The sequence below is a fragment of the Phoxinus phoxinus genome, assembly GCF_949152265.1.
Source record: "Phoxinus phoxinus genome assembly, chromosome: 6".
Lineage (NCBI taxonomy): Eukaryota > Metazoa > Chordata > Actinopteri > Cypriniformes > Leuciscidae > Phoxinus > Phoxinus phoxinus.
In genome coordinates, this window is record NC_136881.1 from 13,470,905 (window position 1) to 13,492,341 (window position 21,437).

A 21,437-nucleotide genomic window follows, 5' to 3' on the forward strand; every position below is an offset into this window, starting at 1 on the left:
CTCTCCATTTATCACTTGCTTCCTGTCATTCTTGTCTCTCTCTCTCCATCTCTGCAGATTGCCTTGCAATCCCCATTTCCCATGTTCACACTTATTTTCTCTCCTAATGTTGCTCTTGTGAACACATCTCTAGTCTATAGTAAACATTCTGTCCACATTTAAGGCCGCTGAGCTCCTGACTCATCCAGAATCCTTCATAATGAATAGTTCTTGCTGTAATTAATCACAATAGCCAGCAAGTGAGCCTGCGGAGAAGACGATAGTAAACTCTAACTGCTCGTTCTTTTCAATGAATCACAAGTTAACAGGCTAACACGCTCAAGCACTGAAATGCAAGTCATTTTCGGTATCCGTTACTGAGAACCAGAACTTCAGGTTTGTGAGACTGATATATCAGCTAAATCATTTGAATAAACCGATGTGTGCCCATATTACAGGTGAAATTAAATTCTGGATACACATCCAAAACTGATCTTTGTTGTAATAAAATATATGCACAACAGAAAATAGTATTAGTTATTGTTCAACATACTTAGAATAAAACAGGCCATTTGGAAGATTGGAAGAAAAGCTGTGTGTGGTTGACATGTTAGAACCATAATTAAAGTTTTTACTTTTTGTGTGTTTGTGATTGTGATTGACATGGTGAAATGGTGATTATTTGTGAAATGCATCAATATTGGTATAATGACACAAGTTTAATCCATTTCTAGAGTCTTGGTTATGCTATTGGCAAATATCGGTCCAGGGAAGAGCAGTGTGTCAGTCACAGTGATGATCTCTGGGGTTTCAATGTTCTCAGCAGCAGGAGATAACAGCAGTCAGACTACAACCTTTTATAAGCCAAGACCTCTGCAGCCTCACAGATCATGATCAAATGGAAAATCTATTTCATTCAAGCAGAAAGTTCAAAACAGAGCTCATTCACACACACACACAGCTTTCAATCACACCATTTGAAAAGAAGACAGATGGGGAAATGATGAGAGAGAGTGTGAGTATATTTGAGCTCTCAGCTCCAAATCTCTAAACGCAATTAAAGGCTTGCAGTCAGACGAGAGTCAGAACCTAGTCTATCAAGTGCCGTAGGGAAAGATTGAGAGAGATGAGGGGAAAAAAAAATCATGGAGAAGAAAAGTCTTCATGGACATTTGAGATTTGCTATATGGCAGAGGGCCAGATATTTAGATAATTCTTCAAATTTGTCTCTTAAAAGTATCGTATGGTTCCAGAAAATCTGGAACATAGTGATGAAGTTGTCTGGACTCCTTTTATGGTGCTTTTAGTCCTTTTTGTTCCTGATCACTTCCGTTGTATGGACAAAAGCAGTGTTGTAGTCGAGACCAGCTCATTTAGGTCCAAGGTCGAGACCTGATTCAGTCGGAGTCAAGACCAAGACCAAAACAGGGTCAAGTCAAGACAAGTCACAATTCAGACAGTGTAAATATGCTTTCCTTTGCAGCTAATGAAGCCAGGTTTCGGGTCAGTGTCATGTACAGTGTTCTCTGGTACAGAGACATAATAGTACAGAACAGATCATATATGTGCAAGAAGGCACGAACCACAAAAAAAGTTTAGCAGCGTTGTAGTTCTCGAGAATTAGTGCGGACGATTCATATTAATCAAGCTAATCAATCAAAAAAGTTCAATCCACTGATTTACATGAACCATATATGACGACCTGAGCATGAAATAGCATTTCGTTTTAGTTAATCAGTTCATTTGGAGAGGTAAATATCCAAAACAAGACGAAAACTAAGGATGCACAATATATCGGCCACCATATTGGTATCGGCCGATATATGTTCATTTTTAATGTTATTGTTATCGGCCCAATTAAATATTAAAGCCGATAAATAATGGATTATTTCCTTCAGCTGAGACACTTCAGATCCTGAGACCCTGTTCGCCATGATGGTTTCGAATTGCTTGAAATATAATTGAAAAATGGACCGTTATAATTGACCGTTCGCAAAGACCCGCCCCCTTTAGTTACTGTTGCTATGTCCGACAAGCCATGCCGCTCTCACGCCACACCATGTTCTCACGCAGTGAAAAATACATCGCGGAGCAAAGAGGACAGTGACAACGCACTGACCGACAGGACGGAGCAGATTACTTTTGAAATGAAACAAAGTCTCGACTTTCAAATTTGGTCATTTTTTAAAGAAATTTAAACAATTAATAACGTTTTGTAGCTCTTTAAGGTGTCGTGACAGGTCGCTGTAGAGCCTCTTAAAGCTGCTTGTGAACCGATCATCTCTTCCTTCTAGTTCACTTATAGCATCAAATAAACATGAATGAACATAAGAAGGAATGTGTTTTTAGATGCGGAAAGGCGTCAGTACACTCAATTTTTCATGTTCAAATCCTCCAATGTTAATCTACTAACTCTCCTGACTGCTTTGACGGACAAAAATGGTGGATTCGGCGGATGGCGGATTATGATTGGTCAGATCACCTGTCAATCAAACTCCCTGTGAAGGGTCAATTGTGTGCTTGGTACATGGATTTTAATGGTGAGACTTTTGTTTTTGTAATCAGGCTTTCAAAAATTATATAAAACTTTGATTTAGATTTATCGGCCAATATATCGGTTATTGGCTTTCAAGTATAAAGAATTATCGGTCAAAATTTTCACATCGGTGCATCCCTAACGAAAACCATGTAAATAGGGTCTTAGACTCATTTTCAAGACCGGTCTCAAGTACTACAACACTGGACGAGAGCAGTAACAGTATTCTTTAAAATCCCTCATTCACAGAAGAGAGTAAGCCATGTGGGTTTGAATTTTTATGTTTGGGTTAACTGTTCCTTTAAGACAGGAATTTTGAAAGTAAGAGATGCAGACAGGAAGAAGAGTGCAGATGCCGAGTCGAACTGCCGAGATTCTCTCTTAAGTGCTTTAGTAAGTTATGGGTAGCAGGTTTTCACCCTCTGGCTCTTCTCAATGCCAAAATTATTTAGTCTCAAATGAAAACAGAGACTAGAGGCAACATAAAACACATACACAAATACACTCACAGCAAACACACGGGCAAACTAACAATCCTCTAAACACGACCTACCTAAGTAAACATCACACACCCCTGCATGAGCGAAAACACACAGGAGAGAGGCAGCAAGTTATCTCAAAAAGCCAGATAAACACCTGCCAGTTCCTGAACATCCCCAGTGGACACTCGTCCACTCTTTTTCTTGCTCCCTTTTCAGAGAACATTCTCCTTATTTCCTGTCTTCCTCCTCTGTTCTTTCTGTCAAACATTGGGGTGTAACAGTAACTGAAAGTAGTGACACTAACATACTATAGCTACATTCTACAGCATGACAGTATCCACAGTAATGATTTTTCAGTAGAGCTTCTTTTTCCAACAAACAAAAGTCTGAAAACGCTACACTGCTGTTTTTATATCACATTGTTAGAACATGCACCAGTGCCAACAAAACTAAAGCACTAATTAAACAAGCATTTCTAAACTTTCCTCCCTCTTACATGGCATTGGACAGCGTTATTTTTTTCTCCAAAACAGTTCATAGGAAATTACGCCCTGCAGCCAATTTTCATTGGTTGAGGTTACAGTGACGTGTAGGTTTAGGGATCAGTGTTTGGTGTGGGTAGTTATTGACATGACCAGTGAATGGAACCACCCCCATTGGAGATTTCATTTTAGAGAACCGGTTGGTATGATTCATGTTAATCAAGCAGCTCGAAAAAAGTTAAATGTTATGAGTGGCATTTAGCTTGAAAATCTACAATTTCAAAGCAGCTTCACCAACAATGTTGGAGACACTGCTGTCTTTCACTCTTTACTTTCTGTGAACTTCATTTTCTACCTTTCAGAATTCCCTCTCTCTCGCCATTTGGCTCTTTTCCCTAATCACTCAATTTATTCAGTCTATGCTATTGTTAGATTCCATTTGAATACAAGCATAAGGCTCTCTCTCTCTACAACTCCATCTCCTTCTCATTTTATGAGTATTCTGCTCTATTTTTTAAACATCATGCTGTCAAAAGATCTGACATTCAGTCCTTCAAAATGAAAAGTTAAAATATGCATATTCATGTCAGATCACTTCAGTTGAGGGTAAAGAGAAGTGAGGTGGTTTCCAGGCTATAATGAGCTCCATTGAGCTGTCATTTCAGAATGGATTTGAGCTGGGATTACGACACCATTTGGAGATCTGGATCAGATTTTAGCCTCTGTAGGCCAATTCTGAAGGGAATATATCAGATAGAGAGGGGGGGAAAAGAGATTTTACATTTTAGAAAATTCTGGTAAACATGAATTATGTAGCATATCAAACAGCATCTTACAAGACTTTGAGTCTTATTCTACAAATGGATACACATAACCACACATTCATATATTGACGACTTGTGCAGTTGAGGAGACATGCACATAGAAAGCCATAAAAAAATGAGAAGGAAAAGAGTGAAAAAAGAGGAACAGGAAAGAGGAGGAGGAAATGGCACTGAAAGGGGAAAATGGTGTCATGTGGGAAATTAAAGACAAGCAGTCCAAAATATCAATTCAACACTTCCAAACCAGCAAACAAGAAACAAGTTTTAACCTGCCTGATAGAGCACACATAAACAAATCATCTTTATAAATCCTTCTGGGGACATTCTGCTCTTGTTCACTTGACTTTATCCATAAATCCAGAAGCTCTTTTCTAGCTCTCACAAGAAACTTTTGAAAGAAAACACTGTTTTCAGGGTTCGAATTGACGGAGGAATAAGGAGTCCAGGATTACCCATTTGAGTTAAAGGAATCTGTTAAATGATTGCCCCTGACATAACATTTGTATTAAAATTTTTATTAAAGAACTGCAAGTTCTAGACAAGCCCAAGTGTGAAGCATTTTGTGTTCCGAAGACGACTGAAAGTCTTAAAGGGTTAGGAACGACATGAGGCTGAGTAAATGATGACAGAACAGCCTAATTTATTAGGTAACAACGTTTTACTTTTACTTTATAATACGAAAAAAAATTGTTTTGAATTGAGATTTGATCACTGAAAGTGTTCTCCTGCTTTACTCATCCATCTAAACATAAAAAACGAAGCCTATAAATTGAAGACCAAAATAAAACCCATCTTTCTCTAATCCCAGACAAAAAAATGGAGAATTTAACCACAAAATAAAGGATTCCTCCCACACTCTCCATTGCTCTATAGTTGACTGTAGAGTAAAATCTACGCATGTCCACATAAATGGAAGTGTGAGCCGGAGGCAAAGAGAAAGGGAGAGCCCTAGTTCGAATGTTCAACGGATATCAGATGTTTTGCTCCACTATCTCAAGATCGTAATTGCAGTTTTCAGTCGGCTAGACGGTTTTCTTCATCTTCCTCTCTCTCTCTCCATCACTCTCTCACTTTCCTGTAAGTCATAAACAGCCAGAGGGCCTGGAGTCCTACTTGAATTCCCAAATAGTCACTACTTATTTGTGCTTCTATACTATAACAAACATTGTGTTTGAAAGAACAAAGATGTGGCAGTCAAGGGCACATGCATATGTGGTTTGTGAAAGCTATGATGAGGGCCATTTTCAATAAAGTACATTTGGAGGATGGGGGAAAAAAGAAGAAAAAAAATTCACAGACTACGTTTAAATGTGCACCAATAATGCGATTATTTCCAACTTAAGATGAAGAAGAATGATGGTTATTTTTACCGACATTATTCACATACCCCACTGCACAATGATGAACTCACATACAGTAGGTGTGTTACTGGCCATTGTTTTAGTCTATTTACGTCAAATTCAAAACGCATTTCTATTGGCGAAACTTTTTTTAGCCTTTTTCGGTGACACGCCTGCATGTCTTTATTCATGTCACACAACATTGTCAACATGCTCAGTTTCTTTAGCAACCCAAAAATGTGATGCATTCTTTACCGCCATGTTTACGAATCTGCGCATGATGACGTCAGAAGTACATGCACACTTTGGTCAGAGTGGAATAAATCTAATTTAAGTGTTTACCTACTGTTTGTTTATTGGGATTAAATGTGGCATATGCCACATATTTTACACAGATTAATGTTTGCCTTGCTGAAAAATCCAGCACTACTGGTCACCAGAATAAGGCTTTTTTTTCTATGCTGGGACTAGCATGGGACGCTGATTGCTGGTCATCAGTAAAGGAAACAGGAGTGGTGGACCGGCTCCCAGCTCAATTTTACTTTAGAACAGCATGACTATGCTGGTCCACCAACTAGACCAGTACCAGCACTATACCAGCTCTAACCAGCATAAACCAGCCTGGAGCAACAGAGAATGTTGGTTTATGCTAGATTTTTCAATTGATTATGAGCTTAATCTCATCAATTGTAACAAAGTTAAATGTTGTTTTTACATGAGGTAAAATTCAATCCCATTATTGCCTAAATCGTATTATAATTGCATTATGATGTGTGCATCTGTATGAATCTGTTATTTGAGGTAAATAGCAAGGTAGTGAGAGACAGTTCTCACCGTTTTCAGGTTCAGTCTCTCGTGTGTGTGTTTGTGTGGTTATCTCTTCCTGGTATGAACTGTAAGGAGCAGCAGCAATAGGTTCAATCTACCGTCTCCAAGGTGATGAGGGACTAAGTGCCTTTCAGAGCTACACCACACTGACATACCCACATCCTTTGCTCTCTCTCTCATATAAAAACCCCTAGTAAACATACCCACTCACAGTCTAGTACCAGAGTATGAAGTCCACAGTACAATCAAACAAGGAACAAAGCTGATGATCATTAATAAGAGACGACCACAGAATTAATCAACCCCAAGAATGGGTATCAGATCAGGAAGACAGACACCCTTGTACATACAAAGCATGTACAGTAACATTCTGCAATCCCATAAAGCATTGTATCGCCTAACATACTGTAGAACTGAAGTCTGTTTTCATCTTTTGAACTCTCGCATAAAAGATTCACAGCTGTTCATCACACTAAGGATCTGTGAGGGAACATTAAGCACAATTTATGTACACATCACTTCCTTACTGAAACAAAAGTGTTTAGTGGACGTTACATCATATTCGCTCTACTACACCCAAGTGAGCTAATGCTTCAAATGTGAGATGCTTTTCAGCTTTTCATGTCACAAAAGGAGTATAAATTTAAAATCTCTTTCTCTCACATTGATAGTTCACCAAACAATGACAATTCTGTCATTATTTGTGAAACCTTGTTTTGTTCCAAGGCTTACTTTTTTTGATGGAAAATGATGGAAATCCTAATGGATGCAAAACATCAAATATCATAGTGGTCCAACAAGTCATGTATTGTATTCCAAGTCTTCTGAAGCCATATAGTAGTGATTGTGTGAGAAACAGATCCCGACAAACTTGACATCCGCCGTAGTCTACTCTTGTATGAAGCAATCATACGAGATATGGATGTCTAATTAGTGAACAAATTATGTGTTTCAGTCTAATCTTTTCAATGAATCGGTTGATCTAGCCTAATTCACAAAACTGCTCTGGGCTGCATTCCTCTAAATCATTGTGAGCTAAGTTAATCATAGAGGCCAGTGATGCCTAGTCTGCAGTTTTCCCACAAATTGGGCTACTTTTAAGTTGTTGCTTGTTGGGTTAATTGTTTTTCCCCGTGTGTTGATTTCTACCCCCGTACGATTTTGGCGCTCCAACACCCCCAAAACATCCCCCAGACGTACAAATTCAGTGGATAATTTGGCCGCCCGACGGAGAAAATCGCATTGGGCTATATTTCGGGCTACTTTGACTGGCCATTACTTTTGTTGCAAAGACCTGACAACTACGGTAAAAGAGACCATTGGTGACAATGGTTCTACAATCTGATTAATCTTACGATTTTTGGAATCGCAGCCCAGGACTGCATTTCCCAAAAGCACTGTAAGCATATTGGTGCCATTGATTTCTATGATCTAGGCTTATGGTACTTTTGGGAAACAGCCCTAAATGATTCATTCATGATTCAAACTGAATTTAGCTCACTGACTCGATCTGCTCGTAGATTTTAATAACTCACAGGTCAGAAGATTAGCAGTGAATTACAACTTAAATGTGGGTCGCTACTCACAAAATTACTGTATGGCTTCTCAAGGCCTGGAATATAGCACATAACAGTTATACTTTTATGGTACTTTTATATCCTTTTTGAGATTTGACATCAGTCACTTATTCATTGTCATTGCATGAAGACATTCTTCAAAAATAATATTTTTTGATCTGCAGAGAAAACAAAGTCTTATAGGTTTTGGAACAACACAATGGTGAGTAAATGACAAGAAAATTGGCATTCTTAGGTGATGTAACACCACACCCAACACATAACAGCCACGGAGAACACTTTCGATAAGACATTTGCCAAAATCTATTACATATGACTGCTGTTGTTATTCAACCTCCTAAACAAGGTGGGGTGCGGTTCTTCTCATAACTGGTCAAGATATTATTTTTTTCACCATTTCTAATCATCCTTTTTGCCTTCATAGCTCATCTTAAATTGTCCTGCGGTGTGACAAATTCCTTTTACACATATTATATAAGTACACATATTCAATGCAATGTCTCAGTTAATATAAGGTCATAAAAGCGTCATGCTTAATCATTTCTAAATTATTATTTCACTGCAGATTTCCAAAAAATATTTAATATCAACTGCCCAGTTGTATCTGCATTAAATACTAGTGCATTGTATTCAACATCATCATTAAATTAAGGTGTGAATGTATTTTCTTTTCTTTTCACCAACACCAACTATGTTTAGCACAATTGACACTAGGCACAGCCTAATATAAATAAATTCCACAAATACACTGTACACAAAAAGGACGCACTAAAAGAAAATTTCAATGATTTCATATTTAAGGAAAAAATAAATGCAAGCACATTTTACTGTCTGTAAAATGTTTTTGAAATCCAGTTAATTATTTGAATATACCATATGCACTATTTATCATACAGAGAAAGTGTGAGGAAACAAAAAGGAGGGCTTCGTGGTAACAGTTTAATCTTAATAGAGAACAGCTGGCGATGCATCTGTTGTGAAGTGGTACCAGTTCGGTACAAGCGCCCTGCTGTGCTCTACTGGAACCACACCAGTAATACTTCCCATACCTGCAGGAGCTGGAGTCAGACTCCACGTTATTATTGTTCTCCTCGTCTCCAGGGCCAGGGGCGTCTGATACACGCGTGGACTGCTGCTTCTGCGGCTTCGGCTTCTGCTGCTGCTGCTGCTGCTTTTGCTGTTGCTGGAGCGGCTCCAGGCTCTCGCTGGAGCGCGAGTGAGCCGGGAAGACCCAAGGCGCCGGCGGGGAGCTCCGGCACTCCTGCTGGCTCATGGACCGAGGACACGCGGAGGCATTAACCACCACTGCCGCCGCTGAGTGTCCGCTGTTTGGACCAGAATCCGCAAACTTTCGATTGTTGTTGATGTTGGAGGAAGAGTTGCCGTTACTCGAGCTGGCACCGGCAGCGGCGTTGGGGCTATTGCAGCCGCCGAGTGAGGGCTGATCACCGCCGGATGAGGTCCCCCGGTTGCTACCACCGCTGATGCTGCTGAAGAGATCTCCCGAAGGCTGGTTACCGGGAGAAGGAGGTGATACAGGGTGGCCGAACCATCGCCAGCGGATGCGCAAGATCTGTTTCACGTCAAAGTCTTTCCTGGGATTCGACATGCCCGAGACTCCGGTAACGGGAGGCGCGGGGAAGAAACGACGAGCCTCGTGATCCGTGATCCGTGATTGTCTTGGTAACGGAGCACGCGAGCGCTGCTGGCGACGATCACGGAGGCGACGTGTAGAGTGAGACTGAGTACGGAGGGGAAAGGAAAATTCACACCTCTCTCTCTCTCGCGCGCGCTCGCTCTCTCTCTCACTCTCACGGAAGAGTCAAACACGTAATCTGTGCGGTAAAACCTCACATGGCACTTTTCAATTACCTGCCTACATCAATAGAAAGAAAAAATATTCAAGGTAACATCTGTCAGCCAAATGGCAATTCAATGAACCTTATTGGCATGACTATTTCATTGGCATGATAAGATCATTATGTGTGATGATGAATTCAGAAAATGACATTTGGAGTCTAAAGGTGTTATGGAAAATCATTAGCCTTAAAGGTGCACTCTATATTATTTTTCTAATTAAAAAGTTTTACAAATAAATCAATTAAAACCACTTTTGAAAAATATAAATAGTATGGCGTTCTCTCACATGAGATTAGCCTATAATTCTTTTTGGAGAGGAATTCACAAACTATTTTGTCAGCTGAACTCCAGATTTGTCTATTTATTTGAAGTAGCCTAGTCCTTGAGATTTTAAGTTCATTTTCCATAATTTAAAAACACATTTGCATGTTCACGATTATCCTATGTCGGTTCATGGTCAAATTACATGCAGGTAAACAAATAAAATATTTCTAATATATAGGCCTATATATATATATATATATATATATATATATATATATATATATATATATATATATATATATATATATATTATGTTATCTTTCACTAACCCCAATTTGGGAAACCCAATTCTAGAAAATGCAGTGTTAATTGGAGCAGGTCACCTCATGGGCATTTACTGGAGAGGCTGCTCACTGCAGATCCAGTGGGTTGAGCTTGACGTCCAGCTCCCCCTCGCTGTATGTAATGGGTAGAGCTAGATGGTCCAACCACACCCTAACACTACACCTTATTGCTAAACATAACTCCACCCTTTAGGTCCACAGAGGTGGATCTGGACTAGGTCAAGCTCCACCCATTACATCCAGAGATGGGGAGCCGTCGTTTGGAAGCCGTCATTTGGCTCTGCAGTGAGCACCACTTGATTTGAGGCGTTCACGCCATGTCGTAATTACCATCATTTCGTGATGACAACACATGGCGCTCTACTCATAGCTATCTTATTCAGTTCACAAATCCTCTCCTGTCCTCTGGCCTCATGGATGGTAAAGTCTCCATCGGATGCACACTTTAGAATCTCGGCGGAAGTGGTAGGTCATCTGGGGACTGTTTTGCCTGTTTTGTGAATACTGTGAAATTTTTCGCCCCCTATGAAAGTATGCATATTCGTATACTTGATGTACAAAACTGATGGTGCAGTGTAGCCTTAAAAACCATTTAAAAAAAAGTTACACCTCATCTCTGTATGAATGGCAATGTGGGTGTTGTATTAGTCATTTAAAAAAAAATCTACAATGAGGTCCTCATCTAAATGAATATTTAAGCCTACATTAACCACAACTACTCCCACAGTCACATCACACCCACACAATCTTTTTTTAAGGTAAGCCTAAAACACTGTAACTTTGCGCATCAGCAAATATACCACTAAAATTGCTCCACCAGCATCACCCCCAGAGTCTCAAGGTAACCTTTATTTTCACCACACTTTAAAAATTAGTACCATGACAAATACATCACTTTGCTGTTTTTAGCACACGCATCCCCCTCAAATTTTACGCCTGTTGATTCCTTGACCTTTTCTACTTAGAACTCACTTAGTCAATGGAAATACAAACCAGACAACCGCTCTACACAATCAATACCACACATTAAGTTCAATATCGCTTACACACAAATTTGTCAATACCACAACGGTACACATAGACAAGAAAGGCAAACCGATGATGGGAGAAATGAATGGCAGGAAAATGTGAGAGGAATGAATGCGAACAAGAGAAACTGAGTTATGAAGTGTGAAAGAGATTTAACAAGTCAATAGATGTTTGTTGTATTTCATTGTAACAGACAACGATGCAAAAGGAGATGTCCATCTGCCACACAGAGATAGTCCATAAATGACTGTGTTGTGTATGTGCTGTCCCACACATGCTAGGAAAGAAAGAAAGAAAGAAAGAAAGAAAGAAAGAAAGAAAGAAAGAAAGAAAGAAAGAAAGAAAGAAAGAAAGAAAGAAAGAAAGAAAGAAAGAAAGAAAGAAAGAAAGAAAGAAAGAAAGAAAGAAAGGGGGAAGGGAGGAGTTTTGGTTCTGTAGCTTAAGTATTTTCTTTGCCACAAACCTGTCTTTCATTTATGTTCTGTGCAAGAGTGAATGTGATGCCACCACGGCAAACTGCAGTGTGTGTGTGTGTGTGTGTGACACAAAGGGTAAATCGTTCACAGTAGGATCAGCAGTGAGTTTGGTCTCAATTCTGGCCATGCAAACCACAACAGAGAGCTGGAATTTCTGCCTGCTTTTGTAACATTATTCACAGATGTTGGCTCTAAGGGCGCATTAAATAAACACAGCCAGGCCCACGTGCCACTGACAAGCAGCACAACATTAGTATACTTGTGGAATGGAGACCAGGATTCTTTCATTTTATCATCATGTCCCAGAAAATTACTGCTTTAGAGCTGAATCATTCTCATCGGGCTACCAAATACAAACCACATAATGCAAAAGAGGCAGATTTTAGAGCATCTTACCCATAATGCTTCCCAAATATAGCTTATGCCTGAAATAAGCGCTTTCCCTGAAAGATCTGCAGGGTATAGGAATAGATCCCCTAAAAATAAAAATAATGGAGAGAGGAGGGGAGGAGGAGGGTTGGGGGGTCTGTAATTATTTACTCATACTCATGTTGTTCTACTTTTTTATGGAAGTCTTCCATAGATGTTTTGAAGAATATTTATTCTGCTTTCTTCTATACAATTAGAGCATGGCCTCCCTTGCGAAAAATAAGTGTACTTCTAGTTCATTTTATTAAGTAGGCCTATACTTAAGTAACATTCAAGTATATTTTTAAGTATACTTGAAGTCTATAATGTACTTGTAATAAACTTGTGTACTATTGCAATACTAGGCCTACTTAAATTGGCCCACTTTTTAGTATATATAAAGTATATAAAAATGTACTATAAGTGTAAGTGTACAAGTTCACAACTACGTTTCTCGGTTTGTACTGCATCTGTACTACAAGTGAACTTAAGTATACTAGTAGTTTACTATTTTAATTCTTGTAGCACATTTTTTAGTGTATAGAAGTACACTTTGAAGTACTCATTAAACTGTAGTTTAGTAAACAGCTAATATACTTATAAGTTTTCTTGGTAACACTTTACAATAAGGTTCATTAGTTAACATTAGTTAACTACATTAGTTAACGTTAACTAATAATGAACTGCACTTATACAGCATTTATTCATCTTTGTTAATGTTAATTTCGACATTTACTAATACTTTATTAAAATCTTGTTAACATGAGTTAATGCACTGTGAACTAACATGAACAAACAATGAACAGCTTTATTCATATTAACTAACATTAACAAAGATTCATAAATACTGTAACAAATGTATTGTTCATGTTAGTTAATACATTAAATAATGTTTAATAAATGAACCTTATTGTAAAGTGTTACCGTTTTCTTTAAGTGAACATAACATCATACTTAAAGTTTACTATATTATTTTTGCACATTAATTATATACCATGTTCCTATTTAGGTATTCATTTTTTATACTTGAAATATACCTTGTTTTTAAAAAAACTATTTATTGTAGCTTAATGCATCATTTTTTATCAACAATTGAATGTGGGTAAGTTAAATTAAAAAAATATATATTTTCAAACAATGTAAGTTTATATGACAATATGTAAAAATATGTGAAAAAAGTATTTAATAGGATACTCATTCAAAAGAGTAAACACAACTACAATAGCTACTTAATTCTACTTTTAAGTAGGCTATATCTCGATCAAAAGATTAAGTATAGGCCAAACATACTTACACTTTTCTGTCACTACAAGTCAAGTATACTTGTGCAATTTTAAATATATTTCTGAGAAGTACAAAAAAGTAGACGGAAAGTATACTTTCATATTTTTAGTTTAAAAGAAGTATACTAATAGCACACCTGAATAAATGTCTTTTTCGTAAGGGCTGACAAGCTCCAACAATGACAATAAAGTGATCTGCAAAAATTATCTACATGTTATATTGATCGAATTGTGAACAACTGTGCATGTTTATTTATTTTTTGGACCTCGTAATTTTTAATCAAAATGTCATAACTTCTCCCAAAATCATTTAATCCGCTTAAACCCCGCCCCTTTCTTAAGGATCGTCACATTTACTGTTGTTTGGTGAATTTTCGCAGGCAAAACCCAGTCAATAATAATCCAAATTCAACAAGAATCTAAGCGATAACAAATTTTGTGTGAGGGTGAAGAATCTGTTTCAATTCGGAAGAAAAGATCTGTCACTGCAGTTACATCTCATCTCAAATGTCATTCACGCACAAATCAATCTTGCTGTGTCACAATCAGTTATGAGAGACATGAGCGCCAATGGCATTTGACTATATTTTATTTAGCTTTTTGTGGTCAATGTATGCTTTAGTGTGAAAAATAGGAAATATGCAAATTCTTCAAAACATCTCCTTATGTTTTCCAGAGAAGGATGCAAGGTGTTTACATCAACATGAGAGTGAAAAAATAATTACTGAATTTTAATTATTGGGCGAGCTGTCACTTTAAAGGAATGCATGTGGCAGTTGTGTATGTGGGAGGAGATTAATTCCAAGGAGGAATTTAATGCTGTCCCAGAGTGCTTTGTTCCCTGACAGCAATGCTGCACTCCTGTCAGCTGGAACGGAGACTGCAGTGCGTGAAAACACAGGTCTCAGGCCAGTAGTCATACTAGCTTCGAAGAGAGAGTCAATGGTGACCCTGTGATGGTCAAAGCTTTATTTCACACTGATTCAGGTCTAGAGGAAGCAAGCCTGACAGGAGTGTTAACCTCTCTATGCGTGATCGCACACACTCACATTCATTCAGACACACTGTTGTCACAAAGCTTTATGGCTAGCGCGACTGCACGAAACATCATTGAGTGATTGGAAGGATGATTAAGCAATTTATTCTTTATGGCCCCTACTTATTTTCTCAAGGTTAATCCAATCCGTCTCTCCGTCTCTCCCTCTCCTTCTTTCCACCCCTTGATTTCATTTTTCATCTTTCCTGCATGTAAATCAAAACCGTCCAGCAAATATATCACACAAATGGGCATATGGAGGAGATGCTGGGCAGACTAATTAAACTATCGCATGATTCAGCATTTCTTGTGGTGTAAAAAGAAGGATTGCTGTAGGACTACAAACCTGCACACATGCAACACACAGGTGAGATATGTGTGGTAAACTAAAACTCTGTTTCTCTGTACAAAGTCTTAAATATATATATATATATATATTTCTGTGTTACACTGCTATTAAAAATTATTCATTTTGTGATTCCAGAAGTTTCAAGAACTGTGTTCTTCTTCTTCTTCTTCTTCTTCTTCAAAAAAAAAAAAAAAGCTATTCATAAAATATAAAAAGAAAATAATCGTAGCTGTGTTATTTTTAGCGTTTTATATCTGATTTGAAATTGTCACGTAAATGTAATGTAAATGTAAACATAATTGGTTTCTGGCAACTCTAAACTTCCTTTTTAAAACATTTAAAGTTAATGACATTGTATGTCATGGGAGGAACAGCATTCATTTGTTGGTTGCATACAAGCAACATTTGTGCAGTAGTGAATTATATTGGCGGATATGGATGGATGCAATGAACACAGCCACAACAGAGAATAGATTACAGTTGCGGTATCATATGTTTTATATATATATATTTAAGACATTTATAACATTTAGAAAGTGAATACAATACATGGAATATATTTAACCTATAGGAGCCAATTCTAATAGTGTCTATAATGTAGAAGCTTTTGCAGCCTCATCCTTGATTTTTTTTTATGTAATTAAATGTACATCCTATAAAAGAAACAAAACTGAATCAATCAATTATATTTTCAACACTGCTTTCATAACATGTCCAATAGAGGGTTAAACAGTGAGACTGCAAACGTGTGTGTGGAGAAAAGACAGCAGGGCTGGGTTTTACAGCAGAGTCCTCATTTCCTGTCTTTCACTCACACACACACACACACACACACACACACACACACACACAGTAATGTCTGTATTGTCTCATCAGGTTGTGCTATGATACAGATTTCCACACTTCAGTTCAGCTGCATCCATCATTAAACTCACACACTCAAACACACACACACACACACAAACACACACACACACACACTGTAATGTCTGTATTGTCTCATCAGGTTATGCTATGATACAGATTTCCACATTTCAGTTCAGCTGCATCCATTCCATCATTAAACTCACACACTCACAAAATCACACACACACACACACACACACACACACACACACAACCTACTTACACTCACATACCATGTAATCTCATCCCTGAAACCCCAAGCTGAACCGGGCTGAGAGGTTAGAAATCTCATTTCTTTGATTCATGTCTGCAACAGTCGTGGGAGGAAATATGTTTCATTCCTTAAGAGAAAAGAACTACACACATCTAACTCCCATTTCCCTGAAACTATGGGTATTTATAGTCATACAACAGTATGCATTACACACGGCATGACGATAATGTGTGCACATTTCTGTTTTACAAAAAGCCTATACGCACAAACATCTTACTATTCAGAGTGTGTTCGTTTCCAAATACCGGTAGTATTCTTCCTGCTCTGGTGCATTCATATTTCCTCTACTGCCAATGGATGAAATTATAGGACAGATCCGGATGCGCGCACACACAGACACACACCACACACACACTCTCTATTCACTTCAAACTCATCAGCCAGGCCATATCACCAGGCCCATTTAGCACATAGCAATGACATTTTCATCCTTCCTTTTACTGATTCTCATAGGTCTCCCTTAAGCTGAACAGAAAGCAGTGCGGGAATTGAATGCAGATGGAGGTGATACAGGGGCAAGCCAGCAGGGTTTAGATGCCAGAGGAGATGGACGGAGGAATGGATTTAAAAAAAGAAAAAGAAATTCCTTCTGAGAAAAACCATTGCAGGCTCGTGGTTAAGAGAAACGAACACATCTGGCTGGCAGACCATCTCCAGAAACAATATCCCTCTTCTTTTTCTTTATATACTGAAGAGCCTGAAAATCCTCAGGATGTCTGTTGTAACTCCAGCCCAGGACGTACATTTAAAGACACACTAAAACATTCAGCCCTACATGCCACTGACAAAAATCTACCATGAAATGACCATTTCTTGGATATGCGTCATGGAAATACCTTGTTTTTTCAGACCTGTACCTCTGTAAAATGATAATATTCTATGCTATTCTATCACCATGGTACATTTAATTGTTATTCAGAGATGTTAACATGACAATACCATGATTTTCTGCTATTTTACCATGGTATTACTATGGTATTCCCAGTCAGAGTATCATTATATTACCTTACCTGTTTACCTGTTTCATCATATGGTAGAGACCATTCTACTTAAAAGTTAACACCATGGATGTAATATAGTAATGGTTCAATGACAAATAATTTTTCAGCATCATTACTCCAGTCTTCTGTGTCACATGATCCTTCAGAAATCATTCTAATATACTGATTTGGTGCTCAAGACATTTTTCTTATAATCAATATTGAAAAAAAAAAAGTTGTGGAAACCACAGAATTCTTCAGAATTCTTTGATCAATAGAATTTTAAAAGAACAGCATTTATTTGAAATAGAAATCTTTTGTAAAATTATACGTAAATGTCTTTACTGCCACCTTTGATCAATTTAATGTGTCTTTGCTAAATAAAATTAATTAAAAAAAAATTTTTTAAAGTCATTCTGACCTCTAACTTTTGAACAGCAGCGTACCATAGTAACACCTTGCTATTCTTGGTATTCATACCATTCTACCTAAAAATAAATGCCATGGTACATTGAATATGGTAATGCAGACATGTTACCATAGTAACATCATGATATGTGGATATACAGTAGGCTACAAAACCATGATGTTACTATGGTATTTGATCTTGGAATAAATAGCATTGTATATGGAATATAGTAATGCAGTATCTAATATATCTAAGTAATATGGTATAACCATCTGATGCGATTAGTACTGCCACTGTACGCTTTTGTAAGGCATGAACAGTGTGTTTGAGTGTACAAGTATGTGTTTGTGTTTGCTAGGCATATGTTTCCTAGGAGACAGATTTGTCCTCGATGAGACTCATAATATTTCATAGCTTATTTTTATGGTGTTGATAAACGTACATACAGCAGCAAAGCTGAACACACACACAGACTGAGACCCTAGAGATAAGTGCTGAAGATCAGGAGATCTTGACACCGTTTGCTTTCCATCAAACAGGGAATAAACAGAAAGGTCTTAAAATGAAATTAATACACAAGCTTAAAACCTCTAGACCCTAAAGATCTAGAGCATCTTCAAGAGATCATAAACCACATGCTGAATTATTGAACTCCTACAATGCCTCTCTCTCTCTCTCTCTCTCTCTCTCTCTCAAACATAAACAAAGAAATAAATATTCCTGTCCCTAGTCTCTGCTTTACTTGAGTCAAGCCCCACTCACTCACACACAAACACACACATCTCCTTTACGAGTCTCCCGAAGGCTTATCGTTTAAGGATCATAAATACTGCTGCAACCTCACACTGTAAATATACAGATCATTCAGGTTTCCCCTCTTCTACCGGCCACGAGGGAAACACACGTGCACAGCTAGAACGAGAATGTGAACACCTGGGGTCTGACCTGCATAAACACACTGATGCGGCATAACGCTGAGCACAAATGATGTGTGTGTGAGAGAGAGAGAGAGAGAGAGAGAGAGAGAGACAGAGAGAGAGACAGAGAGAGAGAGAGAGAGAGAGAGAGAGAGAGAGAGAGAGAGAGAGAGAGAGAGAGAGAGAGAAAGGTGAGACAGTCAGGTAAGTGCTGATTTAGCAGTTCAGTTTCTCTGCTCCTCTCATTTCCATTGCTCACCGTCTTCAACTACTTGTTCTATTCATCTTTATCTATTGCTCTTTCAGTCTGTATGGCTGCAGATTATTTAAATCCATTCGTATGCATTTCTTTATAGCACATATATAGCAAATTATATATATATATATATCATTTCTGAAAATTCTAATCTTAGACTAACTAAAAAAAAGTAATAATTTATAATTTATTATAAAATTTTTATAAAAAAATTAGTGCTGGGCAACGATTAATTGCGATTAACCGCATCCAAAAGAAAAGTTTTTGTTTACATATGTGTGTGTACTGTATATATTTAAGAAAAATGTGTTATTTATATATAAAATATTAATATAATATATATATATATATATATATTTATTTATTATGTAAATATATATATATATATATATATATATATATATATATATATACACAGTATATACATGCAAATATTTCTTAAATATATACATATATATGTGTGTATTTATATATATAAAATAATTATACACAGTACACACACATACATATTATGTAAACACAAACATATTACTTGCATTTGGTGCCCAGCAAGTGTTCATTTTAATGCGGTATCATAAATGTACTTGCACTGCACATTAATCAAAATAACTAGAAAAAAATAGTTACATGCTCAAAAGCTAATCATCAAACAGCATATCAAACAAAATTGAAGTATTCATAAAACAGCAAGTTACCAGATGTCCTATTACTTTTCTCTGAGACTCCGAAGTGCACATTTGATTAACACTTTACTATCCCATGAGGCCACAGGAGTGTTGTCGCAACTGACGCCCATGAAAAATGACAACATGCGGGATGTAGACAGAACAGATTTTCCCATTAAAGTAACAGATGTATAAAACATCTAAAATGTACCTGCTAAATTACTGTAAGACTTAATTCAGCAGAAGCTGATTTTATAGTTGATACCTGAATATATAGATACAAATCACCATCCATGTTCGCACTCAAGTTTGTCTTCATCAAGATTAATGACCATAGTTATAGTCATTCATCCTTGACTGGTCCAAATGACTTGCCTCAATAAGGCATACAAAAATATTTTTAAGGACAGATTTATTATATAACAATGACCATAGAAATATATACTTTGTGCAATCTAAATTAACTAAAATGATTTTAATTGAGTAAAAAAAAAAAATCAGTTACTTAAGTATATGAAGTACTACTTATACTTTAGCCCCGTGATAATAGTGTCAGCTGGGACCTCACATCTCTCTGCTGGATTTTTTTTTTTTAATAAAGATAGTATAAGTGTGAAAAAATAGTGTAAAAAAAACAGTGTCACGGTGTCATCTACAAATCTGAGACAAGGCCTTCATATGTGTGCAAGCGTGTGTGCGTATATTTATGCTCTGCTCCCTCTCCATATGTTCACATGCAGAATGCAGTGATAGCATCAGCACTTTTTCCAAACATACTCAGAAGGTCAAAATTTTGTAGTGCGAGGTCGTCTTACATGACAGTACATGAGTAATTTTGACAGACACTTATGTAATTCCCACTCGATAACAAGATTAGCTAACTAACATTTACTGGCAAACAAGGGAGGAGAACTTCAACGGTGTACCAAAAACTCAACGTTTTGGAGTGTGTGTGTGTGTGTGTGTGTGTGTGTGTGTGTGTGTGTGTGTGTGTGTGTGTGTGTGTGTGTGTGTGTGTGTGTGTGTGTGTGTGTGTGTGTGTGTGTGTGTGTGTGTGTGTGTGTGTGTGTGTGTGTGTGTGTGTGGACTGAGCCTTGGACCATCTGTGAGTCTGAGAAGCCAATTTTCCGCCCATGGACCTTCACAACCAGCAAAGAGAGAGCTCTGCCAAGAAAAGAAAGATCTTAATGCCAAGAAAATCCCTTTCCTCTTTCAGTCTGCCATTCAGCCTCCATCTGCGCTGACAGGGACTGGTGTGTTTAGACAGCTCCCTGCCATCTTTCATCATCTGTCCCTTGTCTGCGTTTCAGTCCACAATCCACCGAGACGCACGCGGCAATTAACGAATTAACACACCAACCACAATATTATGATTCGTAAATCGTAATACTGGAATTACTGAACTCGATGAGCCTTTATTTAGGTAAGTGTAAGTAAAACAGGGTTGAATATGAGACAAGGAGCTCTAAAAACATGCCATATGCTGGATGTGGTGCTGGAAAATGGCTTTCTTGTGTAGTGTAAATATATATTGACTTTCATGTAGGCTAGTCATTTTGACAGAGCATATATTTTATTTTATTTGTTGTCTTTCTGCCACAATTTAGTCACACAACAACAGTCACGGGATTCAAATACATAAGCACCACAGTTCAATGTGTCAGAGCCTTTTTGCCACCTTTATGATATGTGAAGAGAGGACAGGAAATGACACGACAAGAGAAGTGGGAGGTGGATGATAATGGAAACTGTAGTAGGGCTGCACGATTTTGCATTTTTCTGTTAAAAGTGCCTGCAAATAAAAATAAAAAAAGCTCCTGGAGCCACATTTATAAAGATGTGTAGGCTATAAGGATCCTAAATGTGAATGCACGACATGTTCCCATAATTTATAAAATATGCACAAAAAAGCTTTCCTAAATGCATGCCTCTT

The 21,437-nt window shown here is 37.7% G+C and overlaps 1 protein-coding gene across 2 annotated transcripts in view; it reads right to left on the reverse strand.

The window, feature by feature from the left end:
* klhl5 (kelch-like family member 5) overlaps positions 1-21,437 on the reverse strand; it is a 61,458-nt gene that overhangs the window by 35,216 nt on the left and 4,805 nt on the right. Inside the window, exon 1 of one of the 2 annotated variants that reach the window (XM_079615140.1) lies at positions 9,098-9,809. The exons of the other annotated variant lie outside the window; for it this stretch is intronic. Coding sequence (XP_079471266.1) covers positions 9,098-9,657 — 560 coding nt within the window. The 5' untranslated portion in view covers positions 9,658-9,809. Of the gene's footprint in view, positions 1-9,097; positions 9,810-21,437 lie in introns of those variants that run through there. 2 annotated transcript variants of the gene reach the window in all.